General features: G+C 41.0%; 1 protein-coding gene across 2 annotated transcripts in view; it reads right to left on the minus strand.

Moving 5' to 3' along the window:
• Positions 1 to 294: 294 nt before the first annotated feature.
• The window catches only part of gcn1 (GCN1 activator of EIF2AK4), a 40,773-nt gene continuing 15,713 nt past the window's right edge, over positions 295 to 25,354 (minus strand). For both annotated transcript variants that reach the window (XM_054772479.1, XM_054772478.1), the window contains exons 26-57: positions 24,843 to 24,923; positions 24,156 to 24,299; positions 21,098 to 21,222; positions 20,712 to 20,901; positions 20,552 to 20,622; positions 20,311 to 20,476; positions 20,030 to 20,224; positions 17,839 to 18,085; positions 17,394 to 17,515; positions 17,141 to 17,255; positions 16,857 to 17,036; positions 13,973 to 14,193; positions 13,797 to 13,865; positions 13,564 to 13,702; positions 13,291 to 13,487; positions 12,252 to 12,394; positions 12,056 to 12,173; positions 10,521 to 10,736; positions 10,264 to 10,428; positions 10,012 to 10,173; positions 9,850 to 9,942; positions 7,864 to 8,007; positions 7,498 to 7,767; positions 7,300 to 7,413; positions 6,459 to 6,689; positions 6,184 to 6,377; positions 5,411 to 5,525; positions 5,012 to 5,108; positions 3,755 to 3,903; positions 3,515 to 3,625; positions 1,246 to 1,467; positions 295 to 1,182 (exon numbers count right to left, since the gene is read on the minus strand). In XM_054772479.1, the coding sequence (XP_054628454.1) occupies positions 1,057 to 1,182; positions 1,246 to 1,467; positions 3,515 to 3,625; positions 3,755 to 3,903; positions 5,012 to 5,108; positions 5,411 to 5,525; positions 6,184 to 6,377; positions 6,459 to 6,689; positions 7,300 to 7,413; positions 7,498 to 7,767; positions 7,864 to 8,007; positions 9,850 to 9,942; positions 10,012 to 10,173; positions 10,264 to 10,428; positions 10,521 to 10,736; positions 12,056 to 12,173; positions 12,252 to 12,394; positions 13,291 to 13,487; positions 13,564 to 13,702; positions 13,797 to 13,865; positions 13,973 to 14,193; positions 16,857 to 17,036; positions 17,141 to 17,255; positions 17,394 to 17,515; positions 17,839 to 18,085; positions 20,030 to 20,224; positions 20,311 to 20,476; positions 20,552 to 20,622; positions 20,712 to 20,901; positions 21,098 to 21,222; positions 24,156 to 24,299; positions 24,843 to 24,923 (4,932 nt within the window). In that variant the 3' untranslated portion in view covers positions 295 to 1,056. The remainder of the gene's footprint in view (positions 1,183 to 1,245; positions 1,468 to 3,514; positions 3,626 to 3,754; positions 3,904 to 5,011; positions 5,109 to 5,410; positions 5,526 to 6,183; positions 6,378 to 6,458; positions 6,690 to 7,299; positions 7,414 to 7,497; positions 7,768 to 7,863; positions 8,008 to 9,849; positions 9,943 to 10,011; positions 10,174 to 10,263; positions 10,429 to 10,520; positions 10,737 to 12,055; positions 12,174 to 12,251; positions 12,395 to 13,290; positions 13,488 to 13,563; positions 13,703 to 13,796; positions 13,866 to 13,972; positions 14,194 to 16,856; positions 17,037 to 17,140; positions 17,256 to 17,393; positions 17,516 to 17,838; positions 18,086 to 20,029; positions 20,225 to 20,310; positions 20,477 to 20,551; positions 20,623 to 20,711; positions 20,902 to 21,097; positions 21,223 to 24,155; positions 24,300 to 24,842; positions 24,924 to 25,354) is intronic.

The raw sequence follows: 25,354 nt of genomic DNA on the forward strand, positions 1-25,354 counted from the left end.
GAAATATATATAACTTCTAAGTGTATGTTGCTTTACAAAATATCAAAGTGACCTTTGCATCCTTTCATTTTGCAGTACAGTATATATATAATTAGATTACCCATTACTAGAAAACATTTGAGCGTTAGTATTTCGTACGTAATTCAAGTGTAAATAATGAATGTAGAATCCCAGTAATAAATGTTTAATTGCATGTTAATTGTCATATTTACTTTAAGGCCTGACGATAGTGAGAGACAGTGAAATAGTGGAAGTGGCCCTTAAAAACAACGCTGTCAAATATTACACAGTACATACTGAAATCAGGTATTTTTATTTCATATTTGCTTTTTACAACCACAACAATGATAGAAGAATCATCACTGTTCTTGTTAGACAGCCCCCACCCCAAATGTGCCACAGAAATTTTAACAAAGTTAAAAGATTGGGCCAACAAATTATTATAGTGGGAATCCTTTCACTAAAATTGAAAAAAAAAAAATTGAAAACAATTTGAAAATTCACAACAAATAACCTGCACACATTTGGTAAAATAATGAAGTAATAAATTGGGTTTAAAGGCCATTAAAAGAATGGGAAAAAATGCAAAGATTGTTGGGGGGGGATATTTGTGGTTGAAAGACTAAGCAGAGGTTGTTTTACAGCACAGGAACTTGAGGCACGTTTAAAGACAACCAGCACATTGTGTTGTGTGTGTTCTGACCTCACAAACACCTCCTTAAGAGTCTGTGTTGGGTCATTTTGGGGCTGAAAAAGACTTCTCAGCAGTTAAGGCCAGCCGTGGCCACAATCACATCATTGTTCAGATAGCTGAAAACAATGAAATTCAGAGCCTACCATATTGAAAAGCAAAAAAACACGATTGCATAATCCTCTAATTGAATTGTGTGTCTGCTGGGAGGGCAAATTACAGGTCTGTTCCTGCTAATGTGAGGATGTGCTGGCAAGTACCCTGAGTTCCTGTGTGGGAAAACAGTCTCATCTCTGAAGAGCAACATGAGCAGATGAGTGTGTTTGAAGCTCACGTCAGTTTACATTCTGCTCAGTCCGCTTCAATCACGTGAGTATGGTGTCATCTATCTCTTCGTTGGAGTCTGTCTGGCAGGCGATCTTCTTCAAAGAACGGCGGTGACACTCTGACAGAAGGTCGTTGCTTGCCGAATCCAGAATGGCAGTAATCATCTGGAAGACACAGCAGAACGTCAAGAGTGTTCCTGTGCAAATGATTTTCAGCAGTGGTCTGACCTGAAAGCATTCCTCTCCCTGGCGGAGTCGTAGCAGGTTGACGATGGTGTGTTCGCTTTGGGCTCTCACGCTGGTGTTCTTGTCCTTGGTGTTGTCCAACAGAGTCTTCAACAAAGGCTTGATGTGACCCGCCTCCAAAGCAGGCGTGGCAGGATCTTTAAAGACCCACCACAGCACCCGCTCTGACACCAGCCTGATGTCACTGGACTGGTTCTGAAGACACTGTGGGGTCACACACACACACACACACACACCAGTCATCACAATATCCTACAGGCACTACTCAACACACACATGCTTACTAGTTGTGTGATTGCTACACCATTTTTCATCTTATTTGTTCCTCCACGTCTTATTTTGCCTCATTTATTGTCATGTTTCTCAACCGATTCAAACCAATCCAACGTCAAAATGTTCACCTCATTCAGGACACCGTGGCTATCTATCAGGACCGTTCAAATAATTCCCACATTTACTGTAATTTAATGTTTTCTATGACAGTTTTCCCATTGAAAATGAATGGACAATTGATTTGGTGCCCTCCTACTGTCGGAACATCATTTTCGATTTTCCATTACTGTAACATTCTGCTTATTCTGCAGCAGGGGTGTCCACGTGCTGAAAAATGAAAGAATGCAAGGGCCACTTTGATATTTTGTCAATCAACACATGTAGATATGTTAAGAAGTTATATATATTTTAAGAAAAAAAAAGTACCGTATTATTTTGTCTTTATTCTAACAATATATGAGAACTTTTATCCAAAACTAATTTTCCAAAAATGACAACTTTATTTTGTTTATTTAGTTTGTTCCTCAGAATTTTACAACTTAAAAAAATAATTAATATTTTAAAAAAAAAATTTTATTTCAACTCTATGACACTAAAATGACATTATTTTTCTTCATATTATGACTTTATTCTCTTAAAATTGTGACTTTTTCTCAACATTTTTTTTTTTTTTAACTGCTTAAAAATAACTTCTAAAACAGCACATGGCCCCAGGGCCTCCCTTTGGACGCTCCTTTTTTACAGGGTGACATAGCTCAGTAGAGTGTAGAGCCCAAACTGATTTAATCGGTCGATTAATTAACATTGGTGAATACAGTATGTATAACCGACATATTAGCTTTTTTTGCTGCGCGGAGATTCTGTCTCACCGGTCTCGTGTCTCTCTGTGCTGTGCACCCTGCTCGAATACCTGCGCTACACACAAACACACAGACCAGCGAGGTGCAGCTCACTAGGAAGACGAGACAAACGGCAAAAGAAAGTACACTTTTTTACTCCATCGTAAGCTGTGACTTTGTAAAACAATACCACACTTTAGTGCCCCATGAGAATAACGTCCTTGTGGAAACACGCTATCAGGGCCCGTCAAGGAGGACATTCTGTTTTTCTTCAGGCAAGTTTTATAGAGCATGTTACAGCGTTGTAACGTCATGTAAGGTGCATCTCTGTGAGGTAAACAAAGATAGATGCAACTGTTAATCCACATGTCCACCATTATCTAACATAAGACTATTATACAGCGCTTTAAAGTGAATTAAGTGAAGTATTAAGTCTAGTAACGTGGTGCATGTTTTCATCATTATTTTGTTTGTAGTCAACTTTTCAGTGTTTAATGTTTGCTTCAGCATTTGTTTTTCAGCTGTTCGCAAATACTCAGTGGCTGCAGCTGGAACTTAGCCAGTAAATATGACTAATTGATATTGGTAAGATGTTTTTGTGAATAAGACTTTCATAAACACATTAAAAGTTCCTTGCTTTAATTTAGTAGTCTCCTGCTTCTATTATAAGAATATGTTCATGTCCAGTATATATCCTGTGTATATCAATGCTCTTATTTCATATGTCGGCCGACATATCGGTTTATCGGCGTTTTTCAGCCCCCCCCCCCATCAGTTGGCTGAGGACATCTCTACAAAATTTCCCCACTTTCCATAATTCAATATTTTCTGACATTTATCTCATTATTAGTGAGATGTATTATTAGAAATGACATTATTTGCTTTGTTGCCTATAACACAAAGCGAAGATGTGGATGTTTTATTTAAATAGCTTTGCATATGCTGACCTACATTTTTTTTTTTTTAGCATCTTTAATGTAGAAAATGTATCAAAGTGGCCCGTGCATCCTTACATTTTTCTGTATGCGAGCCTCGCTGGAAAACGTTTGAAGACCCATGTCCTACAAGAACCTGTATGTACGTTAAATTGAGACAAGAAGAAGATATGTCCCTCGAGTGCCACGAATGTTCTGCTATACCTTGACAAACTGCGTGATGATGCGCTGGGAAATATTACTGCCTCCATCTATGCTGAGCTGATGTCTCATCAGGAATCCCATCCCTCTAATCCCGCTGCAAGCTATGGGGATCTGAAAGAGGAGTCCAGTCACATTAGTTGCTCATATTAAATGTGTATTAGAGTATACAGTATGTAGTCAACATACACTACCAGTACAATATTAATTAGCAAAAATCCAAAGTCAAATATTCCCCCTCACTCTGTCAGCGGTGGCGTTGGTCAGGATGGTCTCTGTCACACCATCACTGTATTCCTTCCCGCACAGCTTCATTGGTGCACACTTGACAGCAATGGCCAGAGCCAAGCTACGACCATGACGCACCATCCAGTCCACACCTGACATATCCGCTGTAACCAGAGACAACGTCGCATTACCTCTCTCAATCACCTTATTCCTGCTGCAGCAATAAATGAGTCATACACACACACACACACACACACACACACACACACACACACACACACACACTTAAAATAAAATATCAAACTACAATACAGGTGGTCCTTGGGTTACAAACAGGTTCCGTTCCGTTGATGTTGGCATTCTTCCATTTGAATGGCTTGAATGTGAGCATCACTTTTTTTGTCCACTGATGATGGCTGTGGTTTAAATGTGCGTAATAATTTATGACCAAATCGAAGGGGAAAGTTTAACAAATCACGATAAAGCAGTATCTCAAGTACAACAATACATACAACCAACGATAAAGCCCCACCACAGTGACAGGTTTTCACCGCTGCACCGTGTGAGGATTGGAACACCAATCTAAATAAAATCTTTTGAGATGAAACACTATTAATCCAAAAAGTAATCATCAAACTTACTTACTTGTTCACATGATGCACACAGAGCGATGAAAGACATTGTGTGCTGTCTTCTACCTGCTTTCTGCCCCGTTCTCCATTACACCGTGAGGCGTTCAGGCGCACTCGTAATTGAGTGTTAGGCGCTAATTCTTTTTCATTTTTATTCACGTACCCCCATTACAATTGGCGTACCCCACTTTGGGAACCTAGACTGTAATATTCATTAGCATTCAATAATCTTTATCCTTAATGACGGTCGTGACAATCAAGCAGCCAATGTTGGTGGGTGTGTCTCCTGTCTGAGCATTTTATGATGTTCATTTTCACTTCCATGGTGGTGGCTTTCCTTTTCTGTGGCGCACTGGGAGACATAATCAAGTGTAAAGCTAACTAATAAGCGATGTTATTCTTCCTGAGTCTGCCTGAGCAGACGCTTGGCGCGTACTCTTCTGCCAGCACGCTCTAACTACTTCTCAAGTGAGTCTCGTGTTTACCGACCAAAATTACGTTTTTTATTCAATTTATGTGAAAATTGAAACGAGGTAAACCAGAACCAGGACCACCTGTATATGTAAGGTACCTTAAACATGCACCTTAATAGACAAACCCAGAGAGTCATGTGACAGTAACTTTGCATTTAGACACAAACCCAAGATATGCTGAAGTAAGACGCTCTTCAGCTCCTCATCTGACAGAAAAGGGCAGAGTTCACCAACACAGCCTGCTGAAGCCATTCGAGTTGCATCCTATGTACGCACGCACGCACGCACGCACACACACACACGGGTGGGCAGGCAGAGAGGCAAGAGAAGAGACTATTTACTGACATGAATAAACCATCTTCGTTACAAGCCACATCCTCTCACAGACCTCAGTTTCTCCACCAAGCTCACAGAAGATGAGCAACAACACAAAATACTCATCTGATGTGAAATCCTTCTGCTGTTCCGTCCTACTCTATTGTTAAATTACAATGTACAGACATGCCACCACTGAAACATGTCAGTCCCAGTTTTATGCTTGAAGTTATCTGCTCCCAGTGTCATACCTCATCATGTCCCAGCATGCCGAGTAATGTGGTAGTGATGTTCTTGCGGATGTTTGGGTCCACCTTTGATCCAGCCCCTTGAATGACGAAGCGTAAAGCTTGTAGCATTGTCTCCCTGTCAAACACACACACACACACACACACACACACACACACATAACTAGGAATACATGGTCACCACATTGTAACCCACAAGGCAGCCTCCAACTGTGTATGATACTGTATGGTTTCTATGCTTTCTTTGTTAAAAAAAAGGTTTCTGTAGTAGCATAAGCAGTAAATAAGGACTGAGCACACACCTGTGCTGTAGACATTTTTACACCACAACTTTGACTACCAAATGACATCATTATGCAAACCTCACAGCTTTAAATGATTGCAACACATGTAAAACAGAAATGCATGTGACGCAATGTGACAAATGTGTGACGCCCGCAACACATCCCACCAGACGTTCTCCGATTATTGTTCTGATGTGTACATCTATTGTAAAAGTTGTTTAACAGAAAAAAATATGGTTTCCATACAATTAGTCACTCTCCATACAAATGTATTTCAAGATTTTGAGCAGTATGTCACACTGTAATCATATAATCACACGAATTATAGTTGTTTGGTTACTCACTATTTGAAAATGGTGGAAAGTGGTCACATGAGCGCACTACAAGTGTGTGTGCTCCACCTGGTGTCAGATTTCGCATTTTTTGGCTCTTTCTTGTAATCTCAAGTACAAAATACGGTAATAATCAGTAGTCTACAGTAAGTGTACACACCTCACTCCAGAGTCCTCTGCATTGCGAATGGCAGAGAGCTGCTCTGTGAAGAGGGGGTCCACCTTTGTGTGGATAGAAACCAGCTGGCCCAGAGCTTCAGCAGCCCTCAACCTCACACCACGACTCGAGTCCTGTAGAGCCTTCAGGAAGGTGGTCTGCAGCTGTGGCAGGAAGGGCTTCAGGGCGATGCCGACCTGCAAGACGGAACACCAGAGGTTAGAGTGAAACTCTGTAACTCTCTTGTGTGTTTCCAGGCAGAGAATCATCCACAAGACCTTTGCCAGCAGCAGGGTAAGAGTCTCCAACAGCGCCGTCTTCACCGTCCAAGCAAAGCGGTCACCCAAAATACGAATGAGCGGTCCAGTGATGTTGACCACAGAGGGCCTCAGGGCCTCAGGGGATGTCAGTCGGATGACCCCTCCCAATGCTTTGGCTGCTTCTTCTTTCTGCTCAGGACTACCAGTTAAGACCCCTTCTCTCAGGACAGGCAGGATGCAAGTAACACCCTGAGAACAAAAAGGATAACGTCTACAGCAGGGGTCTTCAATTAAAATTGAGTAAGGTCCGTTCATGCAGTTATTTTCACAGCGAAGGTCCGAACCTTATTTTGCCTTAAATTGCGTTAAACAGACTAGCTTATATGAATATAAAATATGATACCCTGCACATCACCCTACAACCAGTGCTTCTCAAATAGTGGGGTGGGGCCCCCTGGGGGAGGCACGGTGAAGTGTCAGGGGGTCGTGAGAGGCAGGGAGGACTGTTTCGTGGGTGACTACTGGGGCTACTGTTGTGGTCGTACTCCACGCCGAAAGTCAACTCGGAATCCCCGACGTCACTTCCTGCCCATACGTCCAGAAGACATTTATTGAAATACGCATGAGTACAAGTCTGTTTATTCTGTTTATTAATATTGAATCCTACTTTGTGGAAATTCACTTATCGCAGTCGGGTCTGGAACCAATTAACCGTGATCAATGAGGGATTACTGTATTGATATTGAATACTTCACCAAAATCTTTTTTTTTTTTAGTTCCATACACAAATATATCACTTGGCTATGTATCATATCATTATAATATAATGAGTTTCTAGCACTGGGAGAAACTGTCTTACCTTTTTGGGCAGGCAGAAACCAGGTAGATGTTGACCTTTTACATCAGCAGCAGCTGATCGAATGTCTCGATGAAGGTCATCAATAAGAGCCAGCTGGCTGCTTGCATCCAGTCGCTATGAAAAACCAAACACAGCAGGTGTGTGTGGATGATGAACATATTCCAGAAGCAGAACACTTGGAAAGCCAAATGAACGCACCTTCGTGATGGAGTTGATTGTGTCCCAACTCTGAGACAGGATTTCTGTGTTGGGGTCATTGAGGAGCCGGATGAGGCCTGACAGCAGGTTGCGGGTGTGGGCACTGTAGTCCAGACGTGTGCGGGCAAAGTAGCCGTTGAGGATGGTGGCGGCGGCCTGTCTGAGCCCAGAGTCGGTGTTTCGTGTGGCCTCCAATAAATCATCGATGATTATGCGCTGGCCCACATCATCATCCACAGACAGGATCACCGTTTGACAGTTGCATAATTCCTAATGTAAATAAAAATATAGCAAAAATAAATAAACAGTACAAAAAAAACCTCAACGGCATCACTAGCTAGGATTGCTGATGAAGGCAAGTGTTACCTGAGCTTCATCCTCTGTTCCCAGTTTTCCTTTAAGTGAGGAAAGAATGGCAGGTAAAATAACACCGAGGTGGCGAGTCAGAGCATCGCCGGCAACAGCTGACAAGAAGGCCAACACACGCGTGTTCACAGGAGGAGCTGTTAGCTAAGAGAACACAATTTGGATCAGTCAGTCACTTAAAATAATAATAATACTGTAATAGCAGTAGTACTACTACAGTGGAGTCGGTTTAAGTCGACGCCCCTCTGACTGCCTGACTCATGTCGGTTACTGACGTAACCAAAATCAAAAGTAGCCACGTTTACTTTGGCCAGAGAAATAACGGGAATGGGTGAAAATATAACATTTTTGAACACACAGCAGTTTGTTGACATGGTTTTCCTTCATTTGTCCGTATTTTTATTTAGATTCTTGTATTTTCATATCGTGTTTTTGTCTTATCTAATACTGTCGTGGTAAGTTTGTTGCATGTCTTAACTAAAATGACAAAAAGCTCTCGTCCATGCGCCAATCTTTCTTCTAGTACAGGGGTGTCAAACTCATTTTCATTGAGGGCCACATCGCATTTACGGCTGCCCCCAGAAGGCCACTTATAACTGTCAGTTTTTAAGAATCTAAATATGAATATAACCTCATATTATTATTACACAGTTGCCCATGCATTAGATTATTATATTTTTACTAACAAATTGATGGATAACTTGCTTCGAAATGAGAAGTAAAGTGAGAATGTCATGGTGACAAGCAGACATTCAAGTTTTTGAAAAATGCTTGGAATATCTTGCTGCATGATTAGATAATACTGACATTTAGAAGAACCGCATGCAGTACATTTTTTCTGTCAAAATGATACATCAAATACATTTAGAAGGGCAGAGGTGAAGTGCATTATTGACATGCATTATTCCAAGGGTTTTGCAGGCCGCATAAAATGATATGGAGGGCCAAATCTGGCCCCCGGGCCTTGTGTTTGACACCTGTGCTCTAGTAGTTAATACTGCGATGTTTCTTAAGCTTACTTTGTACTGAACATGTTATTTGTTCACTTGTTATTTGTTAAAAGTAAAAAAAAAAAAAAAAAATGAAGTTAGAATTTTTGGAAAATTAGGTTGGGGGGAAAAAGTCATATTATGGGAATAAAGTCAAAATATGTAAAGAAAATTTCTGAAGATTATTTAAGAAGAAAGTTTAAATATTTGGAAAATTAAAAAAATATATGCAAAAATGGTTTAAAAAAAAAAGCAAAGACTGAAATTCATAGTAATAATATACTTTTTCACCTATGTGACAAAGCTCAGATTAAGTTTTTTTCTTGAAATACTTCTTAGCATATCTACATGGTTATGCTTTACAAAATGTCAAAGTGGCCTTTGCATCCTTTCATTTTTCAGTATGTGGTCCTTGCAGTAAAAAGTTTGGACACCCCTGCCTTTCAATAAAACTTAACAGCGCTGTTGGAAAAAAGCTGCCACTGGAAGAACAGTGCCCCCACATGGCTGCTATGAGGCAATGCACAATATCTGGCGCAGTGCAGAATGTATCCTGTTTGTTTGCTAGTAGTGCACTGAAGGGCTCAAATGATCCCACATCATGGTACAAATACGATAATGATCTTATGTCAGCAATGCTGGTGGGCTGTTGACACCCTCTGAACAAGTCGTATACACACAGGAAATACCGTTCTACACGGCAACCGATAACGGCCTTTACGGTCCGCATTTGTTTTGGCAGCGCACGTCACGCTAAGCAGGAGGGTTTGCAGTGGGGGGAAGTGAACCATTGTAAAAAATGCGTACCGGGAGAGCAGCAAAACGTATTGAATGGTCAGAATCCGTGGCGAGTACTAAAAATGGTTTGCAGGTCTGCTTAGCGATAATGAGGAGGTTGACAATAGTACAATAGGGGTGTCGATTTAAGTGGGTTCCACTGTATTATAAACAAAAAACAACATTATGATATATGGAAAAGTGAATCATGAACGGCAACCTTTGGCACCAAATACGGCAGCACAGATCGACTTTTCACTGCCATGACTTGCTTCAGGCCATCCAAAGCAAACTCTGCTGTCTCCTCATCATCCTGGGTAAAGACATGTAGATATGAGTTACACACTATATGCCGGTGAGAATGTTCACATTAGTAAGTCACCAGCTGCTTGAGCAGAGTTGGCAGAATGTCATCCAGCGCCTGGTGACCAATGGTAACATGGAGCTGCTCAAATGTTTTGGCTGCATCCTGTCGTACTTCCTCCAGTGGGTCACACAAAGCTTTCCGCACTGTGGGCACCAGAGACTCAGAGAAAACCAGCACCTAAGATAGAAAAATACATCATCAGTCAAGTTTCCAGTTTTATATAGACATAAAACATGTTTCTTTGTGTTTCAGCTCTGGGTGACTGACTGCATCTTTGCTGGTGGACTTCATGATCTCACTGAGGCCGATGCAGACGCCCTGCCTCTCATCACTCTTGTCAGAGCGTAGACCCTCTTCAAGGATGGGAATGATCTCTGGGAGAATCTTCTCCCCCAGTTTTCTCACCAGGTCACCCAGTGTCCGGGCAGCGATCTGAAATCACACAAACGCATTGTGTCAAAATAAAAGCACTCTGCATGTCCATGAGGACTAAAGATGAAAAATAAAATGAAAAAGATTTGGACCGTTCTCTTGTCAGGGCAGGTGGAAGCCAAAAAGCCCAGGAGGAGGGTGAAGAGGGTGGGGAGGATTTCTCGAAGAGTTCGGGGTGTGTTGGACACCACAATCTTCCACACGTGAAGAGATGCCTGCCGGACCACCAGTTGGGTGTCTGAGCGGCCCATATAGAGTCCAGACAGGACACGGTTACGCCGCTCACCACCAAGAGCTGAAATGATAGCCTAAGAAGCACATGGTTCACGTTAGCCACTGCCCAACAGATGAAATGTTTAAAGCAGGGGTTTTCAAAGTCTAACATTGAAAGCCTTCCTCCAAGCAACTAAATAACTACCCCATGCCCGCAAGCTGTCAACCCCACAATCCCAACATACAATCACACACAAGCACACAAATGTGTGTAAAACCCAAACAGATGCAAATTGCCATTATTAGTATTATTAGATTATTAGCTGCAAAATTTTACAATTTCAGAAAATCATTTGCTGTTCAACATTTTTAAAACATAATATATACAAATAATCTGATTTAACATTCAGTATGTTTGCGTTGAACATAAATATTTGACTACAGTAATCCGCCAACACTTTGCGCTTTGAATTCCTTTGAAAAAACAAAATTTTTCAATAACATATTCATTAGAAAATCCCTTCTCGTGTTTCGTGGTTCAGTACCTATTATTAGTCCAAAAACATGCATATTTCAGCAAGTCCAAAAACATGTACATTTCAGCAAGTTTTACATATTTTTGTTGCCTGAATTATTTTCAAGAATAAAAATGGCTAAGTGAAGTCAAGTACAAATGTAAGGCATTCAGAAGACACATTCAAAGGTGTTGTGATGATTCTGCACTAGTCACTAGGTGTCAGTAATGTTACATTGATGAGACAATGGCCACCGCAGGAAGTACGGTCCAGAACAGCAAGTAAAAAAAGAGCACGGAACTCTCCCAATGCCAACATGCATGAGTCTAAATTATGTCTTATGTCTTCTATTTGTTATTTTCTCTTATTAAGTCTACTATATTGGGTAATATGGGTGTTAAGGTGACTATAGGGGTGTTGTTTCATGTCAATCGGTCTCTAATAATGTTAAAAACCTTATTTAGAGGCGAGTTAACAGGTTTTCTATGCTCTCACTACCAAATATTCCATTTATAAATAAGGAATCATACTTTACAGTCAGGTCTGGAACCAATTAACTGTGATAAAGTAATGAGTTGAATGTGTAAATGAATTATCACATATACAGTAATATTCTTCAGTAAGAATGACTACCCCTATTTGTTCGCCAATGGTCACCGAACAGCAATAATGTACACTATCTCAAATGTTTTCAAAGTCAAACATTATGTATTGGAGTCATTTTTTTGGTCTTTCTTGCCCTCTGGTGGACTTGAGGCGTAACTACATAACGCATCTCCCCCAAAGTTTTCTGGTTCCCCCGCAGAACACTTTGAAAACCCCTTATTTCAAAACCAAGAGATCCAAAACACACGACAGTGCTGCTATGACTATTAACTGAATAAAATACATGTTCTTACTTTATTTGATTGAGCAGTCCCAAAGTTGTCATCCTCAGATGCAGTCTCTGTGGTCATTTTCCCTGTCACTCCAGAGATATGGAACAGTAGATCTCCAAGCAGCTGGACTGAGCTGAACCTGCAATGCAACAAACAGGCAGTTGAACGTATTGTAGGGCCACATCTCCTCATGACTGTGAGTAAGTCCAAGTCTGACCTGATTCTCCAGAGGTCATCAAACAGCCCCTGCTCGAGTTCAGGAAGTAGGAGTGCTATGGCGGTTTCTGCATACATGCTAATGATGCGCTGGCCAGCTCGCAGAGCAGTGTCTCTCACATACTCATTTTCATCAGCCAAAGCCTGGTGAATCAGACAAGTAGTAAATATGCAAATACTACATATTATATACAGAAAGTGATGATAAGCAGGACAAGTTTGGTCTGCAACAGAAACAAAGTAGTGTGTGATTGCTCATAATACAATTGTTGGTTAAAATACAAAATAGAGCGCCAATATTTATTTGCATAAGTACAGTCAAATCTTTTGATTGCCCCTTATTTTGTATGATTTCGTTTTCTTTTTCTAACTTCAATTTTCGATGAAAAGTTCTGCCACAATTTTGCCCCGGGACTTTGTTTAGCATCGTTAATCCATTCATGAAAGTCCGACTCTAACCAAAATGTAATCAACTAAACTTTTCCCCATAAGAAAAAGTAACAAATCCATAAATAAATCCAATTAATCCGCTCCAGAAACCCAAAAATGTTTCTGAATTTTTAGAGCTTTACATGCAGAAAACTATTCAAAATGCATATAAATGAAAGGGATAAATGAACATTTAATGTTACTTTTACTTCATTGAAGACGTGATTGTTGGCAAAGACACAATGTTGCCGCAAGATAAACACAGAGGAAGCCAAATAAGTGGAATGAAGGTAAATCATATCATATATTAACCATTTTGTTTGTTACACGCTATAACAGTAGTCAGCAGCACGCCAGTAGTTACAGTTACACTGATATTCAATCTTTATGTATTATTTACAGAAGAAATGGAACATAAGGAAGCGTGTAACCCTCATCAGAGCATCATTCACTGAGTGTTTATTGACTTTGCATCACTGGAGAAATACACCACCACTCCCAACAGCTTTGATTGGCCACAGGAGCCGTTTAGTTCCGGGAGCTAAAGTTACCAGGAACTAAAAGTTCCTGAACTTTTGGTGGAAAAGGGAGCAACCAGAGACGCCATTTACCTTGAGGATACAGGGGATGATGGGCCCTACGTAGGGAGTAAACCTGTCTCCAAACGTCAGGGGCAAGTAGATGAACATCATGATGTAGCCATCTCTGACATGGGAGGCGATATCCACCTTACTAGCAGTTTGCACCACATCTGGCATCAATTTATCCAGCTTCTCCACTCCAAGCCCAGCCATCACCTCAGCCAGTCCTAAATACACCAGCAAGAACATTTAGTAATTTGATTGGTATACAATGAACACGAGCAAACAATGACTATAAGTGACCTTGGGCTGCTCCAGAGCGATCTACAGAGCTCTGCTCAGAGGCCAGCGTCTCCATGAGCCACGGCAGTAAGTCATCAAAGCAGGATTCACCCATTCCCTTCACCATGGCACCCAGGGCTTTGGCTGATACTGTACGTACCTGGACAGGAACAGCTACTTTGTCAGCTTCACAAACTTCATAAACACAGGGTACAAACTACTGCAGCTCCATTTGGCAGTGAATAATAACCCACCTCAGGCACTGGATCCAATAGGGAAGTCTTCAGTCCAGGAATGACACTAGGCAGGTATGGTGACAGATCCTATCACACAACATAATCACATAACATGAGTTCCTGTTTACAGACCTGTTATACAGCCATGGGAGCCTAATAATATGTTTAATAGTATTGTTCTACACTAAGAGTACCTTCTGGTCAGTAAGGGAGTACATGTTGCCAATGATCTGAGCAGCCATCTTACGAGTGTCGGTAGACCGATCCTGGAAGGCTCTTTGAACAATGGGCATAATCAGGGCAAGGGAAGGAGCATCGATGAAGTGTACAAACTTAGTGTCCAGGAGGGTTTGAAGACACGTCTGGGTCCTTCTAGATGGATCAGTTAGCGCGTCCAGCAGGATGGGCGTTATAGCTTTGGAGGAATATTGACATTGGAGGTATTTTATTACATACTGAAACACACAGAACAACTTCCACTATCTCTACTACATGACAAGACAGAATACAGCTGGCAACCTTGTTGTGTGACCTTCTTACTATTAGACAGCAATGCCACTACACTAATCTCTCACAACTTTGTGCTTCCCTCTATCATGTTTTTTCAAAGATGTATTAATAAATAATCCCTGTTTCGTCGTTGAATACAGCTTATTATTAATGTACCAAAAAAAAAAAAAAAGTACATACAGTCAAACTTGTCTATAGCGGCCACTAGAGGGAGTCTGCAAAAGTGGCCGCTATAGACAGGTGGCCTGTATAGACAGGTTGGCGTCCAGTTTGAATGTTGACCAGTTGAGGAAAAAAAAAGGAAAAAAAGGGAAAATAATAATAATAATAATGTTTACCAGTAGAGGGCACTGCGGACTGCGGATAAAAGTTGTACAGCACTACTAGGCTTGTTATTATCATGGTTCATGGGTCATGGTTTTAATGCATCCTGAACATGCATATGAGTCAGAACAGTAGCACATCACATAGTACAATTCACAATTTTGCATGTCCAAAAAGGAGTAGGAAGAATCAAAGCTTATTTAATCCTACCCCTCATCAGTTTCACATCAGTTGCAATACATTTATTCACCTCTTATTCTTCCAAGTGTACTTTGTAGGTCTACATGGCAATGTAGTGCAATCATAGCCAAGGTTTTTACTTACTAAAAGGAAGCTAGAGGCTTAATAATAACTGATAGAATATATCCACGACCCACAGAACAAAGCTGTGCTAGTAATGTCTTACGCTTGTTTTTTATATTTTACTTTTTTTACGGCAGTGTCATTACAGCTTTAGTTCATCAGGAAGTGACGGTGGGCGTCCCGAGCAGGAGAGCTAGGCTCAGTGCTAGCTGTGAGTTTCGAGAGAGTTGGGAAGTGTGTTTATGTCGGCGTGGATGTAAAGTCCTGCAGTGTTATCCGCTGTTAATAAAGCCATTAAAGTGCATCGGCGACGTGAGTCTCTCCTTCCCCACAACAAGCGGCATTACAGTATTGACCAGTGCACATCAGGAAATAAACGGAAATAAACGGTGTCATTTCTTACAGGCATTGGCTGGACAGCTATGTAGTGGGGCTTGTTTAACCTTTGCCTTGTGGGCAAGCAGGAAGGAGAGACGATGCTGAGAGATGTGTGTGTGTTCTGAGCTGCTGTCTGGTGGCCGCGTTCAATAAACAAAGTTGGCAGAAGCAACAGGAGAAGTTTCCTTCTTTGCTTCGGAGCTGAATAACACTGACAAGTTAACGGACTAGTAGCGAACGGAAAAGAAGACGGCTTTTTTTGTGTCAAATACAGAAGATGAGGACTTTGATGGATTTGTGGATGAGGATTGATAAAAAATAAGGTGAGTACATTCTAAAATACTTCATTTAAGTACAACCGAACTCAGTTTTGCTCCCGCTGCCGCATGCATGCTTGTGTATGTTTTTTTTTTTTTATTGTGGCGTCGCTGGGAGCACGTCCTGTTCCCAGCCTACTTTGCGGTAATGTTTTGGTGCAAATGCTCTTAAAGTTACATGTTTGACCAGGAAATAGCAAGCTCAAAAGAAGACGGCTTTTTTATGTGGAACAACTGACAGTTTGTGTGGATCTTGTGAATGATTGTGACTGAGCTAGGACTCAGTAATTAAAGTCTACACACGACAGCTTCATTGATTGAAAAACAAAACTTTTTCGCGCATGAAGCTTCTACTTGAGTTGGTAATTTGGCCGCTATATGCAGTTAGATATTGACCAAGGGAGACAAAATGGGTGGCCGCTGGCCGCGCTGGACAGGTGACTGCTATACACAGGGTCTATAACATGTAAAATTTGCTGCGGGGGATTTTTCAGTGGCTGCTATAGGCAGGTGGCCGTTCTATAAAGTTGGCCGCTAAGACAGGTTTGACTGTATTTTAAGCATTTTCAAGCATGAAGAATGAATGAAGTAAAATACAAACATAAGGCATTCAGAAGACTTATTCAAAGACGTGATGATATGTAGTATTCTGTACCGGTCACTAGATGTCAGTAATGTTACTGTAATGTTGGGTGGGACACACAAGCACCAAACTTGACCGCTGGAACAACAGGCTTTCATTGCAGGTTTAAATGAGCTGCTGTTGCAGCCGTAACCCACACCAAGCTAAAACTCAATTCTCAACCTCCGACATCACTTCCTGTCCTCCCTCCACTCAACTCCCCTAGCACCGGAACACATTTACAGCAATCCACGAGTACAAGTCTTATTTATTTCATAAATGGTTATTATGTCTACTGCAGTACGAGTGTAAAGGTGACTATGTGGGGTCATTCCATGTCCAGTGGCCTCTAATTATGTTAAGAACTGTATTTAGAAGGTCGTAAACAGGTTTTCTATGCTATAAGTATGACAATAATTAATTAATTTATAAATAAGGAACCCTACTTCACGGTCAGGTATGGAACCAATTAACCGCGATAAACTGGGGATTACTATATGCCCAAAATAAAGGGCTGGTCAAAAGATTGCAAATAATTGAAGCAGAACACTACCCCAAATTCTATACTCATTTCAAAATTCACAAAAAAGGTGGAAAAAAACAGACACCGATTCCAATTCTTACCAAGAATTTCTGGGTTACGAATAACAGAGCCAATTTGTCTTAGAGCCTGCTGACCAGCCTTCTGCACCTTCACGTGGGAGTCGGTCAACACTTCTGTCAGCTTGGGAACAATGCTTGGCAGGCAGGAAGATAACTGTTTGGGAGCACAGAAGGCCATGGCACCCAGCAACTCCACAGAACCTACAAAATGAGAGTGATGACTCATCTGAATGCATGAATGTGCACCGTTTAACATTTTGAATACAAGGTGATAGCTTAAAAAGCTGCGTGTTGTCACTGCAAACCTGCTTTAGTACGCCATGATTCCTCTTCCAGAGCCACCAGCAATGAAGGGAGGACAAGTTTCACGCCGTGTGCACTCAGGTTCCTCATCACTGCCTTGGCACAGTCATCAGCAGCCTGGTGTAGAATTAAAGGAAATGTTCCAAACACATTTACACAAGTTCCATTTCTGATCAAGACAATGAGGACCTGGCTCGAGTGTAGTTTTATTGAGGCAGTGAAAATCAAACACTAGGAAGTGATCTTCTCGCTCACCTCTCTGACATACTGATTCCCGTCTCCAAAGCAAAGGAGGAGATGTGGCAGCACATGAACAACGTAAGGCTCAAACAACTTTCCCAACATGTTGCACAGCATCTCAAAAGCAAAAAGCGCTCCTGAAAAGACAAAACATTGTTATTTTAACCTTCAACCAGAAATAAGGTAACATCAACAGAACATGGATAATAGAGTGGAAGACACTTAAGTCAGCCCCGCTTATGTCCAACACCTGTCTATGTGGACCAACTCTTCAAGTCCTGGTCCATACTGTTCTTATTACTAAAAAGTCCACTTTAGTCAACATCAAATTTAAGCACTGAAGGGACAATTTCTATGAAAAATCAGTTTGTTGGCATTAGGTTGATACCCACCAGAAAAAAAAAATTTGTGTGTGTACGAAAGCTTTATTGAACTCTGAGGTGAAAAAGTAATCACTCACCTTCCCTTCGTCTGAAGTTTTTCTTGTCCTGGATGGCATCAGTCAGCGTTGCCATGATCTCCTGCTGTTTGAGAGCCAGAATCCCAAGCCCTTTGACCAGGCCCGCCAGCCCATAGGCTGCCCCCTTTCTCTCAGCATACTTGTCACTCTCCAGTAGCAGCTGCAGCAGGTTTCTTACAATTCCTGCAGCATCCTCTTTGATGGCAGGCACTAAAGGAGGTAAACAGCCAGCCACGGACTCCTGGACCTTCATAAGAAATGTGAAAAATACAGTGGCTCATGTGTTGAATACTCTACGGTTCATACTAGGAATGACAATTGGAGGACGTTTCCTCTACTGACAGATTAATGATCGGTTGTTTTTTGGGTTTTTTTTACTCTTCTTATGAATTGTGGATGTGTTGCTCTAATAGCAGGAGAATATCAATCATTCAAATAAAGACCACAGAAGCCCAAAATAGCAGATGATTCCTGTGTCTTATTCACTGCTTGCAGGGTCAAAGTTGATGGTAGAAAAATGACGACCATTTCTAACATCAAATACAGTGAAACCCACTTACGTTGACAACCCCAACTCATCAAGTCCAGGTCCACCGTGTTCTTATTACTAAAAAGTGCCCGCTTAAATCGACGTGACCCACTGGGGTCATTTCCATGAAAAATCGGTCCGTGTTGTTGTGTCGTTAATGTCAGCAGTATCACTAAACAGTGTGATCATGTCACAAGTAAACGTGCAAGCAATGGCAAGTTTTGGTTTTCGATTTTGGTTACGTCAACTACTGCTTATGTCGATGTCAGTCAGCCAGTCTGAGGGGTTTCCACTTGGGATGGGCCAATCAAGTAACAGGTATCGAGTACCGATACCAGCGTAATTCACGTCTTGGATATTGCCGATACCACCTGCAAAGATCTCTGGCCCATGAGCCATGATCTGTGCTTTAGTGTTGTCAGCAAACGTAGCTGTCTCCACACATTGCAGCCTTCTATCTCACTCGCACCACACACACACATACACACGCGCACAGTCGGACATCACAAACTCTGATCACTATAAAAAACTTCTAGGTCTCTACAATATAATACTTGCTTGTAGAAGGGAGTTTATTAAACCCTCATATAAAATCAACAATAATGATAAGTTCTGTGTTGTCCGACTGTGTGAAGCTATGAATGCATCGGGCTGAGCACATCTGTGAGTGTCTGCTGCGCCGCATGTCAGAAGATAGCTACGTTCGCCGATATTCTTCTCGCTACATTTGCTGATATCGTTTTGGCCTGGTTGCGGCTGACAGTTAATAGTTTTTGTTCAATAAAACTATTGCTGATCCACTACCTCCTCGTCACTCTTATAGCTTCCGCAGACACTACAATAATACTTTTAAAGTAAACAAACTCTGGTATCGTACTAGTAATGGTATCAACAGCCAACCCCATTTAGGTATCGGGATGGGAAGTGAAAAAATGTGAATCAGTGCATCCCTAGCACCGATATAAATGGCCTACACCAGTGATCGCCTAAGCCCGGTACCGGGCCGTGGGTCATTTGGTACCGGGACGCACAGAAAGAAAAAATAATTTCTTTTAAAAAATTTTTTTGATGTTTTATTTTGAAAAGTGGCTGGATTCTCTGTTACATCCGTCTCACTAGACGCATGTCCATTGTGGGTGTGCTAACTTTCTATCTCATGCCGCACAGACTAGTACTGTATTTTTACCATTTTTCTTTCACCTCATATTTGGTGTCAAATGCTGATACTATGTGGGAATGCATAAAGGTAAGTTTTGATGACTTATTGAGTGCTAATGTGCACATTTGTCTCAAGTGAATTCATGCTATCACACTGCCTTTTACCACACACGTCAAACAGCGATGTAATAATCTCTCTGGAAAAACTCCAGGTTTGAACTGGTGGATGGTGGGTCAGCATTCATTTTGTGCTTTTAATTTGATGTTATTCATGTCTTAGTTTTACATAATACATAATAAATAAGATAAATTAGATCGCTGTAATGTACGATGATTTATTAATTAATATATTTTGAAAAAAATGATAGCGTGAAGCCACGAAAATCTAAGCACAATGTGGCGAGGGAAGACTGCATTGTTTATCACATGATGGAAACACTTGGAAGCCAAACAATCATACATAGCAGAAAAAGAAGAAATAGTAGGGACATTTAAGTTTCTTACTTGCTGAGATGGTGTAGACAGGGCTGTGATAAGCTTGGCCACAATGGGTTTGACTTTGGGATCACTTTTGTCCAGATGTTTGGCCAAGGAGCCCATGAGAATGACAACGCTCTGACGAACAGAGTCGTAGCTGGCATCCTGGGGAGCGTTCTTCAGAAACTCCTCAAACACTGGCAGGAGGGAGCTAACATTGTCCTAATACACAAACATCCCACATGGACTTTTAAGTTATAAAGGGAATTGAAAACTACAGCGGAGTGATGATGGGAAGAGTTCCACACCTTTCCATGTGTGTTGAGAGCTGAGAGCGCTGCGTCCAACATGCAGCGGCGCACCTCAGCATGGCGGTCATTCAGAGCATCGGGAACGAAGAAGAGGAAGAGAGGTGTCACCTGAGATTTGTCCAGGTACTGTGACAACTTGTTCAGAGTGAGAGCAATGCCACACCTGAAAGCAGCAATAAATACCAAACAACATCAGTGCACTATGAATGAGCGGGAACTGGCTTTGTGAGTCTCTTACCTTGCTTCCCACTGATCAGGTGGGGATTCAGAGATGACTCTACCCAAGGTATCCAGCACAGGTGGTGGCCTCTTTCATATAAAGATGAACACATGTGGATTACATGTGAGAAAAAAAAAACAACAATCTGTTTCAACACTGCTAGAGTGGAGATCCTCACATAAAGCTTTTGGTGGTAGAGCTCAGTTAGCTGTCCAAGGACTGGGGCAGATTGGTCTGTATACTGAGAAACAGCACTCGACAGTGCTTCAGCGGCAGCTGAACGAACAGCCTCCTCGTGGTGAGTGATGTCGCCAATCAGAAGAGAGCAGAGCTCTGGGACCAGCTCCAGATCAAGAGACTCCCAGAGTCTGAAGCAGAGGGAGGAGACAAAACCTTAGGTTTGACAAAAGCTTCCATCTGAGCAGTATGGTTCAGAAAATGCTTTCCTGACATTTAAAAACACATTGTCATACAATGGACATCCCAGTAGACTGACTGTGTCCTCAAAAGTACATTTAAAAAGCAAAAGAGGTTTGAATGCTTCAAATATTCAAATTTACGTACTTTTCAGCAAAAGTGCGTCCCTCCTCCTCCACATCAAACCTAGCAATCCAAAGCCTGCGTAGCAAATTCAGTCCACTCTGCTCTGTACTGTCTGTCGGCAAAGCAAACTCCATCTCCAACAAGCCCTGGATTGGGGTTAAAACATGAGGTCATATAGACACTACACTGATAAAAACCATAAGGGTAACGCTTGCAAGAATTTCATTGCATAGCAGAACTACCAGTTTTACTGTGCATATGACAATAAAACTCTTGAAACTTAAATCACACATTCCACAGTGGCATGCCTTATAAGTGAATATACAGGTTACTTATGTACCTTCTCCAGAGTTTCCCATTTTCCCATTCATTTGGGGAAAAAATGTAATTGGTGGCGGTCCGCCACAAATAAATACCTATTAAAGCACATTATAATGGAACTGTCTGTGTAGCTTGTTGTTACAACTCTGTACAGTAGATGGAGCCATAACTCTGCTGCTTAACACTCCACATACGCACATACAACAACTAACATGGTTGTGCATTATAACGCATCTGTTCATCAACATAGTGAGATATTAGATGTACAATAGTGTGTAATTTATCTAAAAATCAGCACACACTTACACGGGGCGTCTTAAAGTGCATCTACCGCTGCGCAAAATGAAACCAGCACCCATAAGTCAACAATGTCATGTTCTGTTGTTAAATAAGGTTTAAAAACATGAGTCAATGTCAGTCATTTCTTATGACACAAACCAAAAAGCTCAGTTTTACCTGTCCACATACAAACATTGACTCAGACCTTTTGAAACTCTCCACTCTGGCTGGAGTTTGTTACGCAAATTAGATGATGTCAACTACCCCGCAAACCAACATCACAGATGGATTGCAGTCCTGCTGGAACACTGTTTTGCCATCTAGTGGAAGAACATTTAATTGTTCTGCCTGTCAGTGGCATAGATTGATGAACAAAGACATATCATTTGTAATTTTCTGACCAATGGAATTGGATAATTTACCCCGGCACACCTGGTGATCTCTCACAGTACACGCTTATCTCTAAGCTGTTGAATAGGAGTGTCACGAGACACTTCGCCCACAAGATGATACATGATACTGGGTTCACATGACTTAAAAAAAAAACAAAAACAAAAAAAAAACACAATGACAAAATATAGAACTGGACAAACAGTCTCTTATTTAACTGAGTCACAAAACAATGCAGGTACATTTTGAAATGTTTTATAACTTTGCATGCATGACCTAAGCATGAAGCTTTTAACTGTTGAAGTTTTTTCCACAAATTGAAACAAAAAATAGAAAAATGATAAATAGTTATAATAATGACAGCAGTTGTAGCTGGTACTACTAATCATTTTATATTGATATGTAGTTATCTGGCAGGCTGTGCATTTGGTAACTGGGCCTTCAATGGGGACTTGACCAGAACAACCAGAATTTTTCTTGGCAGAGACTGTGAGGGCCTGTACTGTTAAATAAAAATAATGATAATAATAATAATATTTATATATACGCTGTCATATGTTGCCATTTACCCTCTGCCAAGAGGCCATGTTGTTACCCACTAAATCAGCCGCTTAAAAAAAAAAAATAACTCTTACGTGGCAGGAGTATTACGTAAGTTCCTTATTGGCTGAAGTACAACAGTAATGGTTCCAGCTTGTAGTTGAACAATGCCTGCTCTACTTGTCTTTGTCTATTTACTTACATCAGGGCTGTTTAGCTGTACTTTGATATTTATAATTTAAAAAAAAAACAAACAATAAACAATGTTATATAGATAATTAAAGACAAATCTGTTTTTATTAATTATTAACATCAACATTTTTTCCACTTTTACTGGGTTTTTGTTTACTTTATTACTGCAATGCACCACATTCCACAGATGGCCCCTGCACCACACTTTGGACATCCATACGTGTTTGGCCAGGAAGGCGAGGTGATGCCAGGTGAGGAGTTTGAGGAGTGTGTCCAAGCTCTGCCTTCTTGACTCTGACCATGGTCAGGGTGCATTGTGGAGGGGTTTATGCAGCTTTCAGACCGGCATTGCATGGCGATACTTCTACGTGATCAGACGTTGACCTCCACTCTTGCTCGCCTGCACGCCGAATACTTAACCTTTGTAGACCGCTTGTATTTAAATACCGAATAAATACATGATGCAAGAAACACTTCCAGTCTACATATGAGGTGTGTTATGAAGGGGCGCTATGGTCGCCACAGTACCAATATTAACGAAGCAAGATACCCACTTAACCCTTTATCTTCCAATACATAGTCACTGATACGTCTGACTTTCATTTCTGCTACTAACTTGGAGCATTACTAACTAACTTCCACCAGTGATTGCCGGTGCTTATGCTTCCTCAGCCAAATGTAAAGAGCATAAACGCAACTGCTCGGTGATTAAGGGTGCAGACAAGTCCGAACATCTATCTACCTGTTTTGTTGTGACAAATCTTAAGTAACTTTGATCAAATGTAGAATTTCTAGTTTCTGCTTGGACATTAACAGGACGGCAACTCCGCTGGAAAAAACAGACACGTCACTCGCCAATGCTGATGATGAGAACACCAAGGTAGGTTGAACTGCAATTTTATATGTGCGTGAAGCACTTAATCTGTGGTTTCAATAATGCCTCGCACACTGCCACTTGCATATTATGTGTATTATCATTCAATGTCATAGTTCAAAGTCTGATTGGCTTCTGGCTGTCCTGTTCTTGTAAAACAGCGTTTCTCCAAATGAGGAATATCATTGCGTTTTAATCTCAGGAAATCTTGTGACACCCCTACTGTTGAATGATCAATAGAAACCAAAGTCCTTAACCTATTAAGGACTGGGCTTTAATGAGATCATCCAAACTCTGGTGGAAATGTTGGTGGAAAGACCAGTATTTCTCTTATTTTTCACCAAATTTCCCTTATTTTCAAATGCAAACAATGGCAGGATTGGTACTCACACCCGCACAGCTTTCCCATACATAAAAAAAAATGATATAGCCCTACCTGTGATCTGTGGCTAAATGAAACATGACAATTTATTTGTAACTCACCCTGAGAGAAGCATCACGGACAGAGAAGCAAGGTGAGAGGAGGGAATTTAGCAGGACGTCTATCTCTGACTGCTCTGCCACAGTACAGCCCTCTCCTCCTCCAGCACTGGTACACAGTGCCGTTAAGCACTGAGACGCCAACACCTGCAACAAGAGTGGAGACAACAAATACTACGTTTACATGCCCACAATATTCCCATTAAGGTTCATATTCCCTTTAAGACAAGACGTGTTTGCACTCACAAGCAATAAGAATACTCCATTTTACATGTTAATCAGCATAAAAATGTCAAAACAAAACAAAAACGTATTCTTTTTCCACCAAAAATCTGGACCCTGGCAACAAAATGTTTGCCTTCATGTTACATTTTGTTGCCTTACCAGTTTTAATTCTTATGCTGATTAATACCATTATTTGTATACGTCAACAATGGCCAAGGGCGACCAGAGGAAATGATAATACATCCTTTTAGCATCACTTTCATACCCACCAAAAAACTCAGCGTTTGGATGAAGGTTCCCAGCTATGTATGCCATATTTGCCATTTAATGCTGTATTTACAGAATGCTGTAAATACTTGCATTTAACTTTTATGAACTAGCCTTCCTTTAACTTCAGTGAATCAATAAAGTATATCTAAGTTTAACTTGACGAGACTAGACAACAGTTGGATTAGGAAGGTTTACCTGGACTCTTGGTGCAGCAGTGGATATAACTCGGGTCAACAGCAGCAACATCTCAACACGTGGAAGCAATTCAGGGCCATTCTGAGAACATTTAATAACAATTTTTTTTTTTAAACCCAGAGCTACAATCCCACGTTTATCGCGGTTAATTGCTTCCAGGTCTGACCGTGATAAGTGAATTTCTGCAAAGTAGGATTCCTCATTTATAAATGTATAAATAAATATTTATAAAATGTTTTCAACCTTCTAAATCCAGTTTTTAACAATATTAGAGCCATCTTGACATGAAATAACATGCCTATACACCTTTACACTTATATTGCCCAATATAGTAGACATAACAGAAAATAGTAGCCATCCAGGCCATGTTAGGGATTATTGTGCCTGTTGTGACATCATTCAAACCTGCAATAAAAGCATTTATAGTAACATGTCTGACACCTAGTGACAAGTGTAGAATACTACATATCATCAAGTCTTTGAATGAGTCTTTTGAGTGCCATATATTTGTA

The sequence above is a fragment of the Dunckerocampus dactyliophorus genome, chromosome 4 (assembly GCF_027744805.1).
Source record: "Dunckerocampus dactyliophorus isolate RoL2022-P2 chromosome 4, RoL_Ddac_1.1, whole genome shotgun sequence".
Taxonomy (NCBI): Eukaryota; Metazoa; Chordata; class Actinopteri; order Syngnathiformes; family Syngnathidae; genus Dunckerocampus; species Dunckerocampus dactyliophorus.